Raw genomic sequence first — 19,864 nt, 5'->3', positions numbered from 1 at the left:
TTCCACCCCTCAGTGCAGTCTGGCAAAAAAGACTCTGCCTTGCCCAAGAGGATGAAAAAAACAACAAAACAAAACAAAAAGAAAGGACACAAGATGGATCCACGGTTAACATACAAATTAAGTATTAAAATGCAAAACCCACAGAAGTTACTATAGGGACACTAAATCACAGGGAAGCAAGATAATCTAAACACTGCATTTGTGAGATGGAAATGCAGGAAGATGGACTACACTCAAGCAGAGCCCTGAGGAAAGTCCGTGACTCCTCTACTTTGGTCAAGTGTCACAGAACCAAGATAAGAACGTACTTGCAGGTACGTGGGCATCTCCACCACTTGGGTGGGGTCAAAATGGGTACCTATGCCTTTTTATTCTGATAGCTATCACCAATTGGAAGAAAATTCCTTTAAAAATATAATGAATAAAATGCACATGCTGAAGGCTTGAATTTACTTCAAAGATCTGAGAAACTAAATTTGGAAAGACATGAGTGATTTCGAAGAGAATTCGAAAGGAGATTGGGAAGGTGTCCTCTCACACGTAAGGCAAAGAACATCAGAGGAAAAGGAGATCATAAGAGATGATCCAGGCGTAGTTTCTGCCCTCAGGACACAGCAAGGCTTGCAGTCCAAGAGAGGTATTGTTGACGTTGGGGGAACCCCGTTTTTATTTTTATTTTTTTTTAATTTTTTTATTATGTTATGTTAATCACCATACATTACATCATTAGTTTTTGATGTAGTGTTCCATGATTCATTGTTTGCGTGTAACACCCAGTGCTCCATTCAGTACGTGCCCTCTTTAATACCCATCACCAGGCTGCAGGCTTTGCGTCAGTCAAGAAAGCAATTTAGTGAGTCATGATGTCAATTTCTTTTTAAACGAAAGAGAATGGAATCTAATAGAAAACACCAGGTTGCATCGCATGCGGCAAGAGTAAGCACTGAGCTTGACACATAACTGTGTGTGCACATGTGTTTATTCGTTCACGAGACAATATACCATTTCCTATGGTGAGTTGAATCAAGAAAGTTTGACAAACACTCTCCTAGAAAACTTTTTTAGAAAGTGTTCTATTTTTAACACTTATTAAACACCCTCAGTTATGAATACAGACTCTTTTCCCCATTCTTGTGCTAAAATTAAACAGAATCTTAGAACTGGGAGGAAGATACAAATTAGCAGAATGTAAATGAGCGAACTGATAACAAGACAGTAGAGACAACCAAATGCGACAGATGAGCTCTGGGCTTTATTCTAAAGCCTCCCACTTTGTGATAACTAAGGATTCCCTGCCTATTCATTTTTTTCCTCGTTGGAGCACTAGATACAGTACCGTACCTGCTCAAAAATTACTTGTCCAATGACCCTCTAGGAGGGGTAACACTTCATCAACCAGTGCGACTGTTGCCTTTTTCACCGTGTCAGTCTCCTGCACTTGTAGAAGCTCCTGGAAGGGGAGGGGCCTAATCTGTGGTCCACTGATAATCCCAATTCTATGACAGTGCCTGGTAAGTAGGAGGTGTTCAGTAAATTTTGGTTGGCTTGAACTGAGATGCATCAAAAGGCAATAGAGATCTAGTTCTAACAACCATTTGTCACCTGAACCCCTTTTGCACGAACAACTGGATTTCAGGAAATTGAGCAAAAGATATTCTATTTAGGAAGAAGCAATAACAACAAAACTCTGAACTTAAGTTTCCAGGGAGCAAATAGCTGGGAATCTTATGCTTCTTGGCCCAGAGGTCAAGTTAGGTCAAAGGACTTGTCTCACATCCTTTTATAGAACAAGAGTATCTTGAAATGTTACAGGCTTCTTAGGATGTCAAGCTTGAACCTACTTTTTGGACCTAATCTGGCTCCTGGGGACACTCCTGCTTTTTCTAGTCGGGACAGCTTGAGGGCAACAACTGCCCCGAATCTGAAGCTGCTGAGTGATTCCCGAGGTCCTGTCCGCACTGCTAACTGAAGCAGGCAGGATGTGCAGAGGACCGGAGACAGAGGGCAGCGTTTGCAGAAGCAGTCAACTGACCAAGTAAATCAACGGTGGCTCAAGCCCTGGTCGGCTTCCCTCCAAGAAGCCCAGGCTGAGGAGAGATGAGACCCCACTGGGAAGCCGTCATTTGCCTTCCTCAAGCCCTCTGCAGCTCTGTCCTTTCTCCAGGCTTCACTGTCCAACCCCAACTCCTAACACACAGCTGTGTGAGGTGCGTCATCAAGGATGCCCTGCGCCTGCGTATGTGAGGGGGATGGTGCCGGTCACCAGCAGAGATTCCTTGGAAAGGCATTTGGTGAGTCATCAATTAGAGGGATGGGCTGGGACGCATGGGTGGCTCACTTAGCTAAGCATCTGCTTTAAGCTCAGGTCGTGATCCCAGGGTCCTGGGATCTAGTCCCGCATCGGGCTCCCTGCTCAGCGGGGAGTCTGCTTCTCCCTCTGCCTGCCGCTCCCCCTGCTTGTGCTCTCTCTCTCTCTCTCTCTCTCTGACAAATAAATAAATAAAATCTTTAAAGGGGGGGAGGGGAGATAGGTGAAAGATGCCCTTAACCAAAGGATCAATTCAAATTCAATCCAATTCCAACTCAAAGAAGAGCTCACTAGTCACTGGTTTTTCTTCTTAGCCAGGTAGATATCCCAATAGTGATTACCAATGGAAAGTCCGCTTTATCAAGGACACCGATGAGGATTAAAAGGAGGGATAAATGGCCTCTGCACTGCCGTACTAAGGAACGGCTGTTCCCCTCATGTGTGCTGTTCCTACACATAGTCTAATCTCAGCTCTCTGTGGATGAGGACAGCTAGCAACAGATTAACCCTGTCTGCAGAGTTCAATGGAGAGCAGGAATCCACACCTTCATTTTAGCAAAGAACAGTTTCAGCCTCCACCTCACATCCAGTCTCTACCCCAAGCTCCCACTGACCATCAGCCAGCTCCTGCTGAAGGAATATAAATCATCCTTGGGCTAACCCGAGCAGAATGTAATCAAGAGGGCAAGCTGGCTTGGGGCCAGGGGAGCAAGAGGAAGGCTGCATATCATGCACTCCGATGTCAAGCAGGAACAAAGTTTGGACTTTACGTGTGTGTGTGTGTGTGTGTGTGTACTATGTTTGTTTGGCTACTTAATTTGAATCTCACTTCTAACCTCCATATAATGTAACCTCTCCCTGCCTCAGTTTCTTAAGAAATCATATGTAAAGATAGGTATGTAAAGTGCCTGGCAATTTAATGGGCCAGCAAACTACATAAACTATCATTAGGATTGCGGTATTGCAAAATGGATCAGAGTAGAGGTTTTGGACTCAGAGGGACTCCAGGATGCTGGCTCCATGGATCTCATGCATTGTGAGGCCTTGGGCAAGTTCCCTAGCCTCTCTGAGCTTTCACTGTCTCATCTGCAAAATGGGGATAATAAAATCACTATTTTATATATTTTATTTATTTACTGTAAGGCTTAAATGAAAATATGTATGTAAAATGCCTGGCACTGACTAGATGACCAAAATGATGGCTGGTACTTGATGGCTGGTCCCTTCGGAGAGCTAGACATGGCCCCAGTAAAGAGCTGTTCTGTAGCTTCCTCAGGCAATCAGATGACTCTCTCAAGGCCGCTGATGCTCAAAATGCTAAAGTACCAACATGTCCCCCCATGACCCCACTCCTCCCCCCATATTCCCTAGTTCAGTGTGTGGCACACGGGCTCCCTTGTTATCCAAGTGAGAAATCCTGCAGCCCTCCTCCACTCTTCCCTCTCCCCAGCCCCCAGCCCCAGCAAATCCACCATTTGTTGATTCGACTTCTTAAGTGAGTCAACTCCATTTGCTTCTCTCCATCTGCCCACCACAGTGTCAGTTCGGAGCACCATCCCCCTGCCCCAACCTCCTCTCCCTACCACAGCCATCCCCCTGCAGTCACTACCCAAGCAGTAACTACAGTCATCTTTCTAAAGTTCAAATCCGACTGGGCCTCTCTCCTGCTTTAGACCCCTCACTGGCTCCCCGAAGTAAAGTCCAAGTCCCTTAACGTGGCTCCCAGAGCCTGCCATGATCTGCGCAGCACGTAGCTCCCGCCCAGCCTCGTCTCTCCCCGTGGCCCTTCTCGTTATTTTGCTCCGGCCGCGCTGAGGGGACGCACTGCGGTTCTGCAGATGCATCGTGCTCTCTCTCTGCAGGGATTTTGCTCGTGTTTTCCCTCTGCTGAGGACACACCCTTGTCCCTTCACGTCTCCAGTCTGTAGGTTTCAGCTTAGGTATCACTTCTTCCAGGAAGCCTTCCAGACACTTGAATACTGAGTTAGATACTTCTTCCACTGTATGCAAGCGTTTGCTTATTTGCTCCTCTCCCCCAGCAGCCTGGGAGCCCGCTGAGGACAAAACCCATTTTTGTCATTGAAATGCCCCAAGTGCCTGAGACAGCGACTGGCCCAGCAGAGGCACTCAAATACTTGTGTGTTGGATAGAGGCGAGCGACTGGCCTTGCCCTGAGGGGCACTCTCTCCCCGGCTGGAGGCCGCAGTGGCACTGAGCTGCTCAGTAGCTCAGCCAACCCTGGGCCCCAGAGGTGTATGCCCAGCAAAGGTAACACACTTACCTAGGATAGCCACCACCTCATCATCCTGGATCACCTCCAGGGAGCCGGAGACCACAAAGCACAGGCTGTCGACACTCTCTCCTGCATGGTAGATGAGGTCCCCCGGGGCGCAGTGCACTGTCTGAAACTCCATGGCCAGGGCCCGCAGGCAGCCGTCGCTGGCCAGCCGGAAAGCTGGGTGTTCCTTGAACACCTTGCGGTTCAGGTGCACACAGATGTCAGCTCTCATGTCCTTGGGGCAGATCTGCAGAACCTGGCCGGGCACAGGAAGAAACAGCGTCAGGGTCCTCACTATGCTCCCCAGCCTGTGGCCCCTGACGACCCCAGGGGTGGATGTCACCCCCACCAGGCTAGACTGCACTCTTCAAGGCATGGGAAGACAGGACAGCCACAGTGCCTGTCCCAGTGGAGCTTACCCTCTTGTGGGACAGTAAGCAGCGGGCACAGAAATCAGTGCTAAATGCTCAGAAGAAGGGCCAGAAAGTTGGGGCTAGGAGTACGCGGGACTCTTTACATTGATAGTTGGGGAAGGTTTGTCTGAGGAGGTGACATGTAAGCTGACACCTGAAAATGTGTCAGAGAACATTCCAGCAGCAAGGTCAAAGCTGTGAGGAGACCCGAGCAAGAACCAACGTGAAAGAGAGGCATGGGACAGGAGATGAAGTTTCGGGAGAATGCCAAGTACGCACGCACGTAGAGACCTTAGGTTATGAAAAGCCTTTGATTTTATTCTGAGTGTGATGGGGACACACTGGAGGATAGTGAGCAGGGGAGGGACAAGACTAGGCTATCTTTGAGGATCACCACAGCTAGAGAGTTGAGTTTGGGGGCCCTGACTATAAGGTGGCAAGGATGAAGCCAAGGAATTGGGTTAGGTCACTGCTGCAGGCAGCTCAGTGAGCAGTGAGGGGACCCGAACTGGGACGCAGTGAGGAAAGGTCCGATTCAGGATGTATTTTGAAGGTGGAGCTCACACTGTTGATGGTCTGAATATGTGCGTGGCTTAAAGAGAGTGATACATAACATTTAGTGAGCACTTACTCTGTGCCAGTCATTGCTAAGTGCTTTTAAGTCATTCATTCATTTCGTATTTATTTACTGAGCACTTGTGATAGACCGGGAATCATTCTCGGCTCTGAAGATGTAGCCATGAACAATACAGACAAAACCCCTTGCCCTTGTGTAACTTACCATCTCGTGGGAGGAGACAAATCATAAGCAAAATAAGTGAAATTTAGCAATGATTTTACATTATTGTTATGTGCACTGAATAGCTAATTCAATCCTCACATAACCCGCTGATGTAAGTGCTAGTCTGCTACCATCTTACAGATAAGGGAACTGGGGGGCACAGGGAAGATAAGTAACTTCCCCAAAGTTGCACAGCCAGAAAATGGCAGAGCTGGGCTCTCAAACTAGGTAGTCTGAGTCAGAGCCAGAGTTTAGATACTAACCATTTCCTACATTATGTGGCTGCCCAAAACAAAGGTACTTGTAATTCCACTCTTAGCATCTAGAAACTCAGGGCACAGTGAGAACTGTAAGAGGTCACATGGGTCTTATCTTTCAAAAAAGGAAAATTTCTTAGCCTTTTCTAGGGGGAGAAATAGTTCCCTGGATGAAATTTTTACAAGAAACCATTGCATGGCCCCTCCCATAGCAAGCACTAAGTAACACGTAGGACACCTTCAAGTGGAATTTTCCAGAGAAATTAGGAGTGTTCTTAAAATAATCCTTTGTCCCATCCTACCCTAGCGAGCAAAGCTGGGGGCATAAAATCAAACATGTTCAATGAAGACATTTCCTTGGGGTGCTGGTTTCCCCTGCACCCTTGCTTCTCTGCCTTCACGCAGGCCATCTGCCTCTGTGCCTGGAGTTCACCTTGGAATCTGGAAGTTTCTCAGCCTCCTTCAGAACTCTGTGCAAGTCTCACCTTGCCTGTGACCATGCTGCTCGTACCCCACCCTCACAGGCACCCTTGGGCTCTGCATGGAGGCGAGTCTGTGGACAGAAGAGGTCCAACAGTCGAAATCCCAGCTCCTTCCCCTCCAAGTGGCCTAACTGCTCTACACTTGAGTTTCTCCTATAAAATGCACACTGCTCACACTGGCTCGGGAGGATTAAGTACCAGTACGTTTCCCCAGGGACAGTGCAGGACCCGGGAAAGGGGCTCCATACACACTGGTCCCCACGCTCTGTGTGCCTCTTCCTGCTCGTCCTGGGGTGGCGGGATGCTGAGGAAGTAAGCAGGATCTCTTCGAGAGGGGACGGAGCACTGACCGAGGCACAGGAGAATTCAGACAGCCATAGCTTAGACTGAGCACTTGCTAAGTGTTTCCCTCCTTCTGGCTCATTGAAAAATAAGACTCCTGTAGAAATGCAGACTGAATTTGGATCCTTTCTCCCCAAGCAGAACACCAGGGAGTGGAGAACACTTGCATGTCATGTCAAAACAGTACCCAGCAGTTCAAAACTAACATTTGTTCTCCAGGTAAGTTCACCTTTCAATATTTGGTTTCCCCTGGGCTGGGCTTTGCTAGCAGAGGCTGCTAGTGAATGAGGCCTTGGCATGGAGACAATGTTTTACTCATTGCCCTGTTCCTGGATCCATTGGAAAGCACGTGTGAGGAGAGGGAAGCTGGGGGTCGAACAACCCGGTCTGCCATGGCCATCAGGCATCTCCATCATTCTCGTATTGGCTCCACACTGGGCAGCTTAGGGGGTCCTGAATCCTTCTCTCTGAACTGAATGCTTCTCAGCTGCAGACCCCTTCCTGGGCACCTTCCTTTCTGTTAGGTCCTGAGGAGAGACCATCTCTGCTGGTTCTTCAGGACCTCAAAGGCCACAGGGAAATGTCATCATGGAGGCTCATGGAAACTCCCCAGGCCGGACAGGACAGACACATGGTTGAGAGAATAGACTTTAAAATCAGGCAGACCCGGATTCAATTCCTAACTTTAACGTTTACTATTCCTGCGAACTTGAAGCCATACTTAGCTTCTTTTCCCAAGTCTTCAGTTTTGAACGTGAGTACAGAATTCTTCTGAGGATTCCGTGAACTGGTATGTGGAAAGTGCTGGACCAATGCCTGGCACACACGAGTGCTGTGCGTGTGAGCTTTCACTTCTGATGTCGTTAGCACAGCGGAGCAGCGGGTCAGGCTGAGGGAGGCTCTGAAGTCCAGAAGGTCATAGATGAGGGGGCCAGGAGGTTGGCCTTAGTACTAAAAGGCATCTAGTGTCCATGTGTTACAGACATGGAAGCTGAGGCTCAGAGGAAGAGGCGACATGCTCATGGTCACCAGCTAATTGCCGGTCAAATGAGAGGAGCCCAGCACCGCCTCTCCCTCCCCCAGACACACACCCCTAGGCTCCCATGGTCATCCCTGACCATTCTGACCCAGGATGGAGGGGACCACGGGACTGGACCCTTCCCCAGCAGCTGCCTGCCCCAAGCCTCTGCCAGGAAGAGCATCCACCCAGGCTAGGCTGGGCCCTGCAGTGAATTGCCACAGTATTCCCTCTTCCACCAAGGCCAGTACCTGGGGCAAATCCCAAAGCCTCTCAGGAAAGCGAGGCAGCAGGGAGGGGCAGGGCGGGCAAACGCTGCCAGCGCTGTCTCCCACGGGCAGCCACCCAGCCCAGCCCTGCAGTGGGGTGGGGAAGGGCTTCTTTCCAGACAACCAGATTTACAAATCTACCCTGGCTCCTGGGAAAATCTCCAGGGCTGAGAGATCAAAGTTGCTTTCTGCTCCAGCAGCGGCCAGGCACCCACAGAACCTACGTGCCTCGCTGAATGAAGCAAAAGCACCAGACACAGTTATGGCAGGAGGTTGGCGAAGCCAGGGACTCAGACCCACCCGACTGATGCCCTGCCCGGGTGAGAAATGAGGGCAACTCCATCTGGACTCATCTTCTCATCCTTCTTCCCTCCAGGACATGTTTTAAATTAAAAAAAAAAAAAAAAAAAAGTAATAGTAGGAAAAGCACAAGCTTCCAAGTCAGACAAAACCAGATTCAAATCCTGACTTTGCCATTCTTAATTCGATGACCACAGGCAGTTAACAAAACAAACTGGGCCTCTGTGTCCTCGTCTCTTGCGTCGAAATAACAGCAGCTCCCTCCCAGAGTTGCTGTGGAGCATCACTGAAGCGTGAATGCGGGGCCAGCACACAGAGAGCGCGATAAGTATCTGTTCCTAATGTGCATTCAAGGCATGGTAGCTGGGGCTACGGTGGTGAGCTTAGTGTGTTACTGTTGTGATTATGGCCGATCTTCAACAAAACTGAATTATCGTTCCTTTTAAGTGGGAATCAATTAAATTGAGTTCAAGTTTTCCTTTTAAACTGTCAACTCTCAGCTAACTATTCTAATGGAGGAAGAGTAAGAGCAAGGACAGCTGATCCAAAGTCAGCTGAATTTGGCTTTGAATGTGTTATATTTTTGCAACAGCATTATCTTTCTGTTTTTCTTATTCTGACAATGAAAGGAATCAGAATTCCCCAAGTACTTAGAGATTGACAGTAAAAGGAGGAGTGGGGTGGAAAACACTGAGAAGCAGAGAAAAATAGATCCAGGAAAACATGTTTGCTTATAGAAAATATACACAGGAGATAACTGAGAAGTGAATAGGAAGTCCACTGTATCTTTTCTCTGTTCTTCCCAGCCCCCAAAGTTTCTTCACTTTATTGAAATTCATCTAGAATAATGCAACTCTTAGAGAACAATAGGAATTTATGGCTGTTTCCATTTTACAGATGGGAAAACTGATACCTTAGCCTTAGAGAGATGTCTAACTGATGTTTTCCTCAAGCCAGTGAGGAGTAAGGCACAAGCCCTTGAACAGTATTCACCAGATTTGTCTGATGAATAGGATCACCGGGGCACTTGTTAAAAATGCAGGTTTTTTCCTCACACCTCCCCCTCCTCTAAATCTGGATTCCATACATCTGGGATAGAGGCTGGGAATCTGTGTTTAATGACCACGAATCCTAGGAATCTTATCAGAGCTGAGACTACAGTGAGGCAACAGCCTTGGGCTAAAAACTCAGTAATCAGGACAAATTATAGTTTAATACAGTATTTTTAAAAATAAAAATTCATGCAAAAAAAAAATCCCCGATGAACAAAATATCGAAAATTTGAAAAAAAACAGAACCTGTGGCAATGCTGTACCATCTCAGAGCCTGAGGCCAAAGGAAAATCAGCCATGACGATGACCTCCCCCCGGGATGGCCCTGAGCCTTATCATCACACAAGTCTGGGAAATTCTGCTCCAGACAGTTAGACTTCTAATGCTTCTCTTCTCCAGGAGACACAGACTGTCTTTCCAGTTTCTTAAATAATGGCTCTTAATCTCTTAATTGCTGGTCCTTGAGCCAAGCCGATCTGGAAGCCACCAAAACCTCTGGAGGTAGGATGTGGGAACCCCAAACTACCCAAATGAATTCTGATACACAGCCAGGTTTGAGAACCCCTTGCCCTAGGAGCGCCTCAGTTCTCCCTGGGAAAGCCGACACACAGGGCTCACCTGAGTTTATCGCCCTCCTTACCTTCTCAGTGTCGATGCCTCTGGACATGGACCAGGTGGACACGATATAATCCATGACTCGCTCACTCAAGCCCTTTGGCACCTGGTAGAGTTTCAGGAAGTCCCGAACGCTGTTGAGCATCTCATGGTACCGGTTGGTGTTGGCATACATCTGCTGGAAAATGGTCGTCACATTCCCAAAGATGGTGGCATACAGAAGCGCTGAGGAGGAGAAGAGACAACACATTAGTGGGCCTTCAGCCAGGGCCCAAGAATGCCCAACTGGCCCAGAGCAGGCCAATGGCCAGAGCTGCCCTCTCCAGGACAGACTGTCCTGACCTCTTCAGAAGAACCTCACCCAGCAGCCTCTGGGAGTGGACCCAATTAAAGAGGCACCTGACAGCAGGCCACTAGGATAAACAGGTGGTAGGCAGGGCTAGGGTGGACAGGAACTGGCATGACTGGGGCCAGAGCTAAGAGGCAGAGGGCAGTGGCCGGGGGGTGGAGGGGTGGGTGGAAAAACATGAGCAGTGAGACCGCTTTATACTTCTTGCCACAAAAATTTGAGCCATGCCTGAGGCCACCAGTCAAATGTGTTATTCTGTATCAGCCCAGTTCCTAACCTATCAGCACGTAATCTTTTTCAAGCCCTGCTAACGTGCGAAGAACTACGCTACCTGCCGAGGACAGGATGGTGTAGGAAACACTCAGTCCTGGCTCTCATACTGCACACAATGTAGTGGAAGGACGGACCTTGAATACATCATCACAAGTAACGAAATAATAGCAAGTCTGCCAAGAGCGATGAAGGATGTTATTTATAACTTGGCTTCACACTTATTGTTAAGGTCCATGTAAGTACAACAATCCACTCCACCGTGATGTGACTCCTGGGGAGAAGAGCATGACGGTAATGTGGCAAAAATAAAATCAAGGACCTCTGAGATGTAACAAGTACTTACTACAGCTCCTCCTAAACTAGTGTCAGGAAGGAGGCCCACTATGTCATCACAAACCCCACCCTCTACCTCTAACTCCCATTTGTCACTTCCAGAAATCCTCCCCATGAAGGTGACCATGACTTCCTACGCTCGAAATGGTATATAAACCATTTTGCAACCATATGCATCTTCCTTTGCTTGTGCCTGCATGAGCTGCTTGAAGGCTGGACCCATCTTTTCCTTGCCATTGTATCCCCAGGAGCTAACACTACACCAGTGACCAATAAATATGTGTCAAATTATTTTTTAATAAATAATACATATATTATTATTTGTGAAGCTCACACACGTTTTTGCTTTTTTTTAATTGAGTGATTGTTGACATATAATAAACGGCACCCTTAAAGTATACAATCTGATAAGCTTTGAAATATGTATACACCCACAAAACCATCACACAGTCAAGTCAGTGAACACTTCCATCACTTCCATCACTTTCCAAAATGTTCTGTCATGTCCCTTTACACTTCTTCTTGTTCCCAAGTGATTGTTAATATTTTCTGTCACCATAGGTTAGTCTGCATTTTCAAGAATGTTCTATAAATGTAATCATACAGTATGTACTCTTTTTAAACATTTTATTTAGATATAATTCATACACCATGAAATATATCCATTTAAAGGTGTACAATTCAGTGATTTTTATTATATTTTCAGAGTTGTGCAACCATTACTATGTCTAAGTTTAGAGTATTTCCATCCCCCTCCCAAAGAAACCCCCTACCCACTATCAGTCATTCCCCACCCCACCCCCATTCCCTAGCCCTCGGCAACAAGTAATCTGCTTTCTGTCTCTATAGATTTGCCTACTCTGGACATCTCATATAAATTAAATCATACAATATATGAACTTCTACAACTTGCTCCTTTCATTTAACACAATGTTTTCAAGGTTCATCCATGTTGCAGCATGTTTTGTTACTTCATTCCCCTTTATTGTTGAATAAATAATGTTCAACAATATCGATAATCCACATTTCATTTATCCATTCATCAGTTCACGGGCATTTGGGTCATTTACTTCTTGGCTATTATGAATCATGCTGTTATGAAGCGTCATGAACAAGTTTTTGCATGAACATGTTTTCAGTTCTCTTGGGTAGACACCTAGGAGTGGAATTGCTGGGTCATCTGGTAACTATGTTTAACATTTTGAGGAACTGTCTTCCAAACCAGCTGCACCTTGTTCTGTTCCCATCAGCAGTGTATGAGAGTTCCAAATATCTCCAACACCCCATCAACACTTGTTATTATCTGTCTTTTTGATTACTGCCCTCCTAAGGAGTGAGAACAGCTATCTCATCCTAGTTTGGATATGCAATTTCCTGATGGCTAATGATGTTGAGCATCTTTTCGTGTGCTTATTGGTCATTCTTATCTATTCTTTGGAGAAATGCCCACTTAAATCTTGCTTTATTTCTCAGTTGGGTTGTCATTTTATTATTGCATTGTAAGTGTTCTTTATATATTCTGGATATAAACCCTTTATCACATAGTTATGATTTGCAAATACTTTCTCACACCACATGGGTTGTCTTTTCACTTTTCTTTTTTTTTTTTTTTTGTCTTTTCACATTCTTTTTAAATTTTTTTTAATTTTTATTTTAAAAAATTTTTTTATGTAGTGTTCCATGATTCATTGTTTGCGTATAACACCCAGTGCTCCATGCAATACGTTAATACCTTAATACCTTAATACCCATCACCAAGCTAACCCATCCCCCCACCTCCCTCTCCTCTAAAACCCTGTTTGTTTCTCAGAGTCCATAGTCTCATGGTTCATCTCCCCCTCCGATTTCCCCCCTTCATTAGTGCTCATCATAGCACATACCCTCCCCAATGTCTATCACCCAGCCAACTCATCGCTCCCACCCCCCACCACTCCAGCAACCCTCAGTTTGCTTCCTGAGATTAAGAATTCCTCATATCAGTGAGATCATATGATACTTGTCTTTCTCTGATTGACTTATTTCGCTTAGCATAATACCCCCTTGATGGTGTTTGCACATAAACATTTTTAGTTTTGAGGTAGCACAATTCGTCTATATTTTTCCTTTGTATTTTTTTGACTAGTTTCTTATACTCAGCGTAATTATTTTGAGATTCATCCATATTGTTGCATTATGAATACTTCATTCCTTTTTTTAAGGGAAAAAACATTTTTTCTGAAATAAGTATAAATTCACAGAAAGCTGCAAAGATAGTACAAAGAGATCCTGTATACCCATCACCCCACTTCCCCATTGGTTACATCTTATAGAAGATGTCAAAATATGAAGTGAGGTTATACATTTTTCATGCATATATTTTATTTATTGGTATCTCTAAATAAAGCATTATGCCTTACATACTCACAACCTAACTGGGAGAGATTACATATAAGTCCAGCTATCACTTGAATAGATAGATACTTGAGTGTGATGTGGGGAGCAAGAGAGGGAGATTGGAACGTCCCTGCTTAACAGAGCCTCACAGGGCAGATGATGCCCTGGGTGACTCTAAATGTGAATTAGTTGGGTCCCCCCACAGTAGGAAAGACCTTTCTCAATCCCAGGGCAAAATGCTGATTTGCCTAAGGGCAAGTTTCTTTCTCTCTTTGAGCAGTTTAGAATTAACACTGTATCATAGCAAGAGCCATGAGTCCCACTCAAAGAAAAATAAACATAGTATTCTCTGGCCCTCAATTAAAAGTTTGACATATAGAATGTCAAAACCAGAAGATTTACACTGCTATGAAGTATGTGCATAACTGTGCCATTTTATCATCTGTGTATGTTCATGTAAGCAGCTCCCCATTCAGAAAACAAAACTGTCCCATCACTGTAGAAATCTCTCTTGTGCTCCCCCTTTATACCCATGCTCCCCCCGGGGAACCACGAGTCTCTTCTCTTTAATTATGCCATTTCAAAAACATTATATAAATGGAATCATGCAGTATGTGACCTTTTGAGATTGGCTTTTTACACTTAGCAAAATGCCCTTGAGATGCATCCATGTTGTTGTATCAACGGTTCATTCCATTTTGTTGATGAATACTGTCCCATTGTATGGAGAGGCCACAATAATTTCTTTCAAATGATCTTACTCAGGCTTAGCTGAAGACTGAGAGGGTAAAAAATCAGAGAGAAAGGTATGGATCTAGATGTGAGGGAAGGAAATCTTCAGTAGTCTGTCCACCAGGGCTGACTATGGCTGCCCAAGACACTGAGGACAAAATTCCACCTGAGAAGAATTATAAATGAGGACTGGAAAGAGCACTGCCAGTTCTAGAAAAGTACTGGGGAGTGGCATCCATCTGAACAAAAGAAGTGAAATAAAAGCAAAAGTAGTCAAAGCCTGAATAATGCAGACAGCCCTTGGAAGCTCATAAATAAGCTCATACACAAGAGGGTCAAATCTCCTGCTTCCTGCCTCCTGCAACACCGAGTGTTCTCAGAACCAGCCTCCCAGGGCCCAGGCTGGCTCCCCTGTTCCCAGCGAGTCTGACTCTAACTCAATAAGCCTCTATGGCAGTCCTGGCTCAGCTCTATTTTCTGGTCCACAATGAACCAGAGGTCATGCATGAAGAGTAAGAGGTGCCTTTCTCAGGAAACTAATTTAATTTTGAGCTTAAAAATATAGTTACACCAAGTCAATACAGTAAGAATAGCCCTCTTGTCCATGGCTTAAGAACGAGACTCACATCTGAGGCACTGGTGTGCTGGTCAGACCATTAAGGCAAGGATGCCACATCTATCATTTACAACCCAGGGCTGTTCTCATGCCAGTCTGCTTCTGAGACATTCTAGAAGGTTAAAGGTCCTCAGGAGGGCCCTATTTAATTATTATTACTATTAGAAACATTATTACTATTAAAAATGGACAATCCGCTCAATGCCAGTTGTCTAATTTTATATGAAGTGAGGTTATACATTTTTCATGCATATATTTTATTTATTGGTATCTCTAAATAAAGCATTATGCCTTACATACTCACAACCTAACTGGGAGAGATTACATATAAGTCCAGCTATCACTTGAATAGATAGATACTTGAGTGTGATGTGGGGAGCAAGAGAGGGAGATTGGAACGTCCCTGCTTAACAGAGCCTCACAGGGCAGATGATGCCCTGGGTGACTCTAAATGTGAATTAGTTGGGTCCCCCCACAGTAGGAAAGACCTTTCTCAATCCCAGGGCAAAATGCTGATTTGCCTAAGGGCAAGTTTCTTTCTCTCTTTGAGCAGTTTAGAATTAACACTGTATCATAGCAAGAGCCATGAGTCCCACTCAAAGAAAAATAAACATAGTATTCTCTGGCCCTCAATTAAAAGTTGCTGTATGGAATTTAGGGGAAGGGTGGCAAAAATTTTTGTTTCCCTTTTTAAATTTTCATGTTTATTTGTGTATACATACACATACACATAAAGAGTTAAATGGCCAAAACATCTTTTGAATTCTTTACTCCCCTAAATATTCTTTCTTTTCACCCAATTTCCCATTCTGCAGAAGCACCCATTTTCCATTATATTAAGCTGATTGTTTTGCTATTGATCATCTTCATAGTTCAAGGTCATTCTCAAATCACCATGTCCTTATATTTCAGTTTTAGGAATTATCTGTTGGCCTCTGAGAATTTAGCTCTCTTCCCCCCACTGCCCTCCAATCTCACACTCATTTCCCACACCTCTTCCCATTGTCCCATCCTCCAATGTGGTTATAGCATCATCTTGGCTAGATAATTATCTGTGCAAATATTATTGTAACTGGATGAGAGATATTCACAGCTAAGCCACATAGGATATTCAGGTCACTTTTCCTTTTTCCTATAGCTAATAATGGTCTTTTCGTTTGTTTAGTTTACTTATCACTAATTTGACTCCAAATTCTCCCACAAATAAAGTCTCTTCTTAATATATTAAAATTCGTTAGTTAGCCTATCAATTTCATTTCCATAAAGAAATCTCTCCTGAGGGCACCTGAGTGGCTCAGTTGGCTAAGCATTTGATTTTTTTTTTTTTAAGGATTTTATTTATTTATTTGACAGAGAGAGATAGTGACAGCAGGAACACAAGCAGGGGGAGTGGGAGAGGGAGAAGCAGGCTTCCCGCTGAGCAGGGAGCCCGATGCGGGGCTCGATCCCAGGACCCTGGGATCATGACCTGAGCCGAAGGCAGACGCTTAATGACTGAGCTACCCAGGTGCCCCAAGCATTTGACTCTTGATGTCAGCTCAGGTCTTGATCTCAGGGTTGTGAGCTCAAGCCCCACACTGGGCTCCATGCTGGACATAGAGCCTACTTAAAAAAAAAAAAAAAAAGAAATCTCTCCTGGAGGCTTCTGAACCATTCCGTTGCCAGCTGTATGGGTGACCCTGCCCCAGCACCCTGGGAAGGAGCTTCACTTACTTGGGTTAGATCCCCTGATTCCTGTATCCCATGTCTTTCACCCTCTTGGTTTACTAGTTTTTATTGGTAAAATACATCTTTTTATAGTTTTCTGAGAAAGGGTATATGGGAGCAAAATTTTTGAGACTTAATGTTTACTATTACAATCAATTATTAGCTGAGCAAGGGGTAGAATTCTAGATGTGAAATCATTCCACTCTTTTCTCAATGGAAGCATGCCTCCATTGTCTTCTCTTGCTGTTGAGAAGACAAAAGCATTCAGATCCTTCATCCTTCATACTGAACTTGTTTTTTCCTCTTGAGAAACTCTTTTTCCACAATGTTCTGAAAATTCATAATGGTGTGCCTTTTGCTGTGGCTCAGTTCTCATCCATTGTGCTAGGCTTTCAATAAGTCCTTTCAATCCAGAAATCTATGGCCTACATTTCAAGGAAATTTTCTTGGGTTACTTCATTTTCTTTCTTTCTTTTTTTAAACTTGCCTCCAGCAGATTAAAGTGAAAATTAAAGGGAAAGAGAGGAGAGGAGAAGAAAGGAGAGGGGAGGGAAGAGAGGAGGGGAGGGGAGTGGGAAGGGGACGGAAGAGCAAAGGAAGTAAATATGGAGGGTGGTGACAGCGGTGGATGAGGTGATGGAAGGATAAGCATCATAAGGACACTTTTTATTTCTAGTCAGCTTTTTTTTAATCACTTAAAATAAAATTCTTCACAGTTTCTCAAAAGGTAAGGGAGAAGAAAAATTGAGAGACTGTTATATTTTATGAACCCAAGATGGAGGAAAACCCTAGACGGAAGCAGCAAATTAAGGGCATTGGAAATGGAAGTAAAGCAGGTAGGTCAACCTTGAGGATCCTCGGTGGAACAGAAAAGAGACGTTGCAGGTGCGAGTTTGGAAATAAGAAGTATGTTTAGCTGGCCACAGTTCCAAAGCTGCTAGTTTATTCTTTGTTTATGCTTAACCTGCTCTCCAGCTCCCGGGTCTCCTTAGCACCCCAGTCTAGAGCCAGTGGCCAAACCACTCCTCCATCTCTCATCACTGTCTCTTTGGGACATCTACTCCAGCTTCCTGAAGTGAGACGGGCACTTAATCTGCCTGCTTCACAAAGGGTGTGAAGATGTGAAGCCCCTATCCCTGTGTTAGCAGGGCCTCTCTAGGCGTCCTGGGTGACTGGCTTCTGCAGAGCTGTTAGAAACTCACCTGCATACTTTCCATAATCAGTGGGGCAAACAGACTTGTGGGCTTCCTTAGGAAGGTGGTCATTATTCACAAAATTACTCCTGTTGGAAAATGCTCCCCAACTTCTAAACAACTTTGCAGAGCATAATTTACTCCTAAACTCAAGAAGGCTAAAAAAGAAAAAAAAAAGCTATTTCTACAGGTATATCAAAGCTTAGAGATAAAGGACTAATGAGTCTTTTTCCTCTTTGTAATAATTTAAAAATCATTGCTCTCTGTGGGTAGTTTATGGGTTTATTCAAACTGACTTTGTTCTATACAGAATTCCAAAAGATATATTAAAACAGAATTTAAAGAAGACTCTACTCACACTATGCTTGTTTCTGACTCTTAATTCCCAGCAGAAGGTCATTAGGCCTTTGTTAGCCTTTATGACCTGGCCACTCCATTTGGCAGCGATGGGGACATGCTGGTCATGGAAGATGAGTTGATATGGATAAAGCCACATTGATACCTCTGACATCTTTTTTTTCCCCTTTTATGCCAAATACAGAAAAAGACTAAAAAAGCATGGGCTCAATGATACATTGAGGGAATAAGTATTGATGCAAGAAAGAAATCAGGTAAAAACATAATCATTTTGTAAAGAGAATCCTTAAAAATGGAGGTAGGCTTTCAAAGTCACATTGGTAAAAGATTCTCTTGGTCCCATCGTTGGTTTCCTCCAGTTTTATTGGGACATAACAGACATATAACATTGTATTAGTCTAAGGTGTATAACACAATGATTTGATATATGTATATACTGAGAAATTATTTCATACGTTTAGTTATATAGTTAATAGTTTAGTCACATAATTAATTGCATTATTTCTTTGATGGTTTTTTCCCCTTCATTTCTATTCTTTTTTCCCAGATCTCCTGTTAATCAGGTGCTGGACTCCTAGATTAATCTAATTTTCTTATTTTTCTCTCCAGTTTCTTCCTATCACTTTATGGGAGATTTCTTCAAATTTTATCTTCTGTTCCTTTTGTTTGTTTGTTTAAGAGAGAGAGACAGCATGCACGTGAGGGGGAAGGGACAGAGGGAGAGGGAGAGAGAGGATCTTAAGCAGCACAAGACCAAGCCAATGCAGGGCTCGATCTCACAACCCTGAGATCATGACCAGAGCTGAAATCAAGAGTCGGATGCTCAACCAACTGAGCCACCTGGGTGCCCCATCTTCTATTCCTTTTATTTAATTTTCATTCGATATCATACTTTTCATTTCCATCAGTTTCTTGTTCACTAAATTTTGCTTTTTAATAGCATTCTGTTCTGTTCCATTGACATTGTTTTTTATCTTCTGAGGATATCAATAATAGATATATTTTTAAGTTTTATTATCCCTGCTTGGTCTTTATTTCCTCATTTATTTGTGTTTGCCTGCCTTTCAGATTAAAAAATATATGGTAATCCTTAGATGCCTGCTCATATTTAAGAGTGGGACCCTTGTGTGTATGAGTGGGGGTTGTCAACTATGAGAATTCACTGTAGGGTGACCTGGCTGGTGTTTGTGTTGAAGAAACTATGGTGCCATCAACTTTAGGATTGTCCTTTTGGACTTCTCTGAGTTCCTAGAGAAGTCCTCAGTCTCCTGTCTGGAGAAGGATATTTGGGGGTCTAGATGCTTCTTTTTTTAAAGAATTCTGGTTCTGTGTTCTAAAGAAATATTGTAGAAATTCTTAATTTGGATCTATTTATTAGGAAGAGTTTCAGTTTTCTTCAGCTGCCAGTGTGTTATCCTTCTTTACCATAAAACCTAGAATAAGATTTCTGTTCACATATGATCCTCTTAGACTCTTTTATATTTGGAAAATTAAAATCTTTCTTTGGGGGGAAATTTGTGGTTATTCTGCCATAACAGATCATGTATTAATTTGTAGATTCAGTGGTTTGATTCTGTTTAGTCACTTGCTTATGTTTCCAGAAGGATTTCTTGTATTGGTGAAAATAAAGATGGTTGGGGAGGAGTGATATTTTTGTTCTTGATGTACCCTGTTTTAAAACTAGAAATCTGTCCTGTGGCATGCAAAAGAAAGCGAATTATTTTTTAAAGAAAAAAATGCTTTTTTTTTTTTTTTTTTTTTTAAGAGGGAGAGAGAGCATGAGCAAGCGGGGAGGAAGGGTGGAGGGCAGAGAGAA

At 44.1% G+C, this 19,864-nt stretch overlaps 1 protein-coding gene across 4 annotated transcripts in view; it reads right to left on the bottom strand.

Moving 5' to 3' along the window:
• KCNH1 (potassium voltage-gated channel subfamily H member 1) overlaps positions 1-19,864 on the bottom strand; it is a 366,381-nt gene that overhangs the window by 106,508 nt on the left and 240,009 nt on the right. For all 4 annotated transcript variants that reach the window (XM_036095708.2, XM_036095709.2, XM_078078153.1 and 1 more), the window contains 2 exons: positions 10,141-10,340; positions 4,590-4,842 (listed from right to left, as the gene is read on the bottom strand). In XM_036095708.2, coding sequence (XP_035951601.1) covers positions 4,590-4,842; positions 10,141-10,340 — 453 coding nt within the window. The remainder of the gene's footprint in view (positions 1-4,589; positions 4,843-10,140; positions 10,341-19,864) is intronic.

Source organism: Halichoerus grypus, chromosome 7, assembly GCF_964656455.1.
Source record: "Halichoerus grypus chromosome 7, mHalGry1.hap1.1, whole genome shotgun sequence".
Lineage (NCBI taxonomy): Eukaryota > Metazoa > Chordata > Mammalia > Carnivora > Phocidae > Halichoerus > Halichoerus grypus.
Note: the sequence above shows the minus strand (reverse complement) of the source record. Positions and strands in the feature narration are given on the sequence as shown.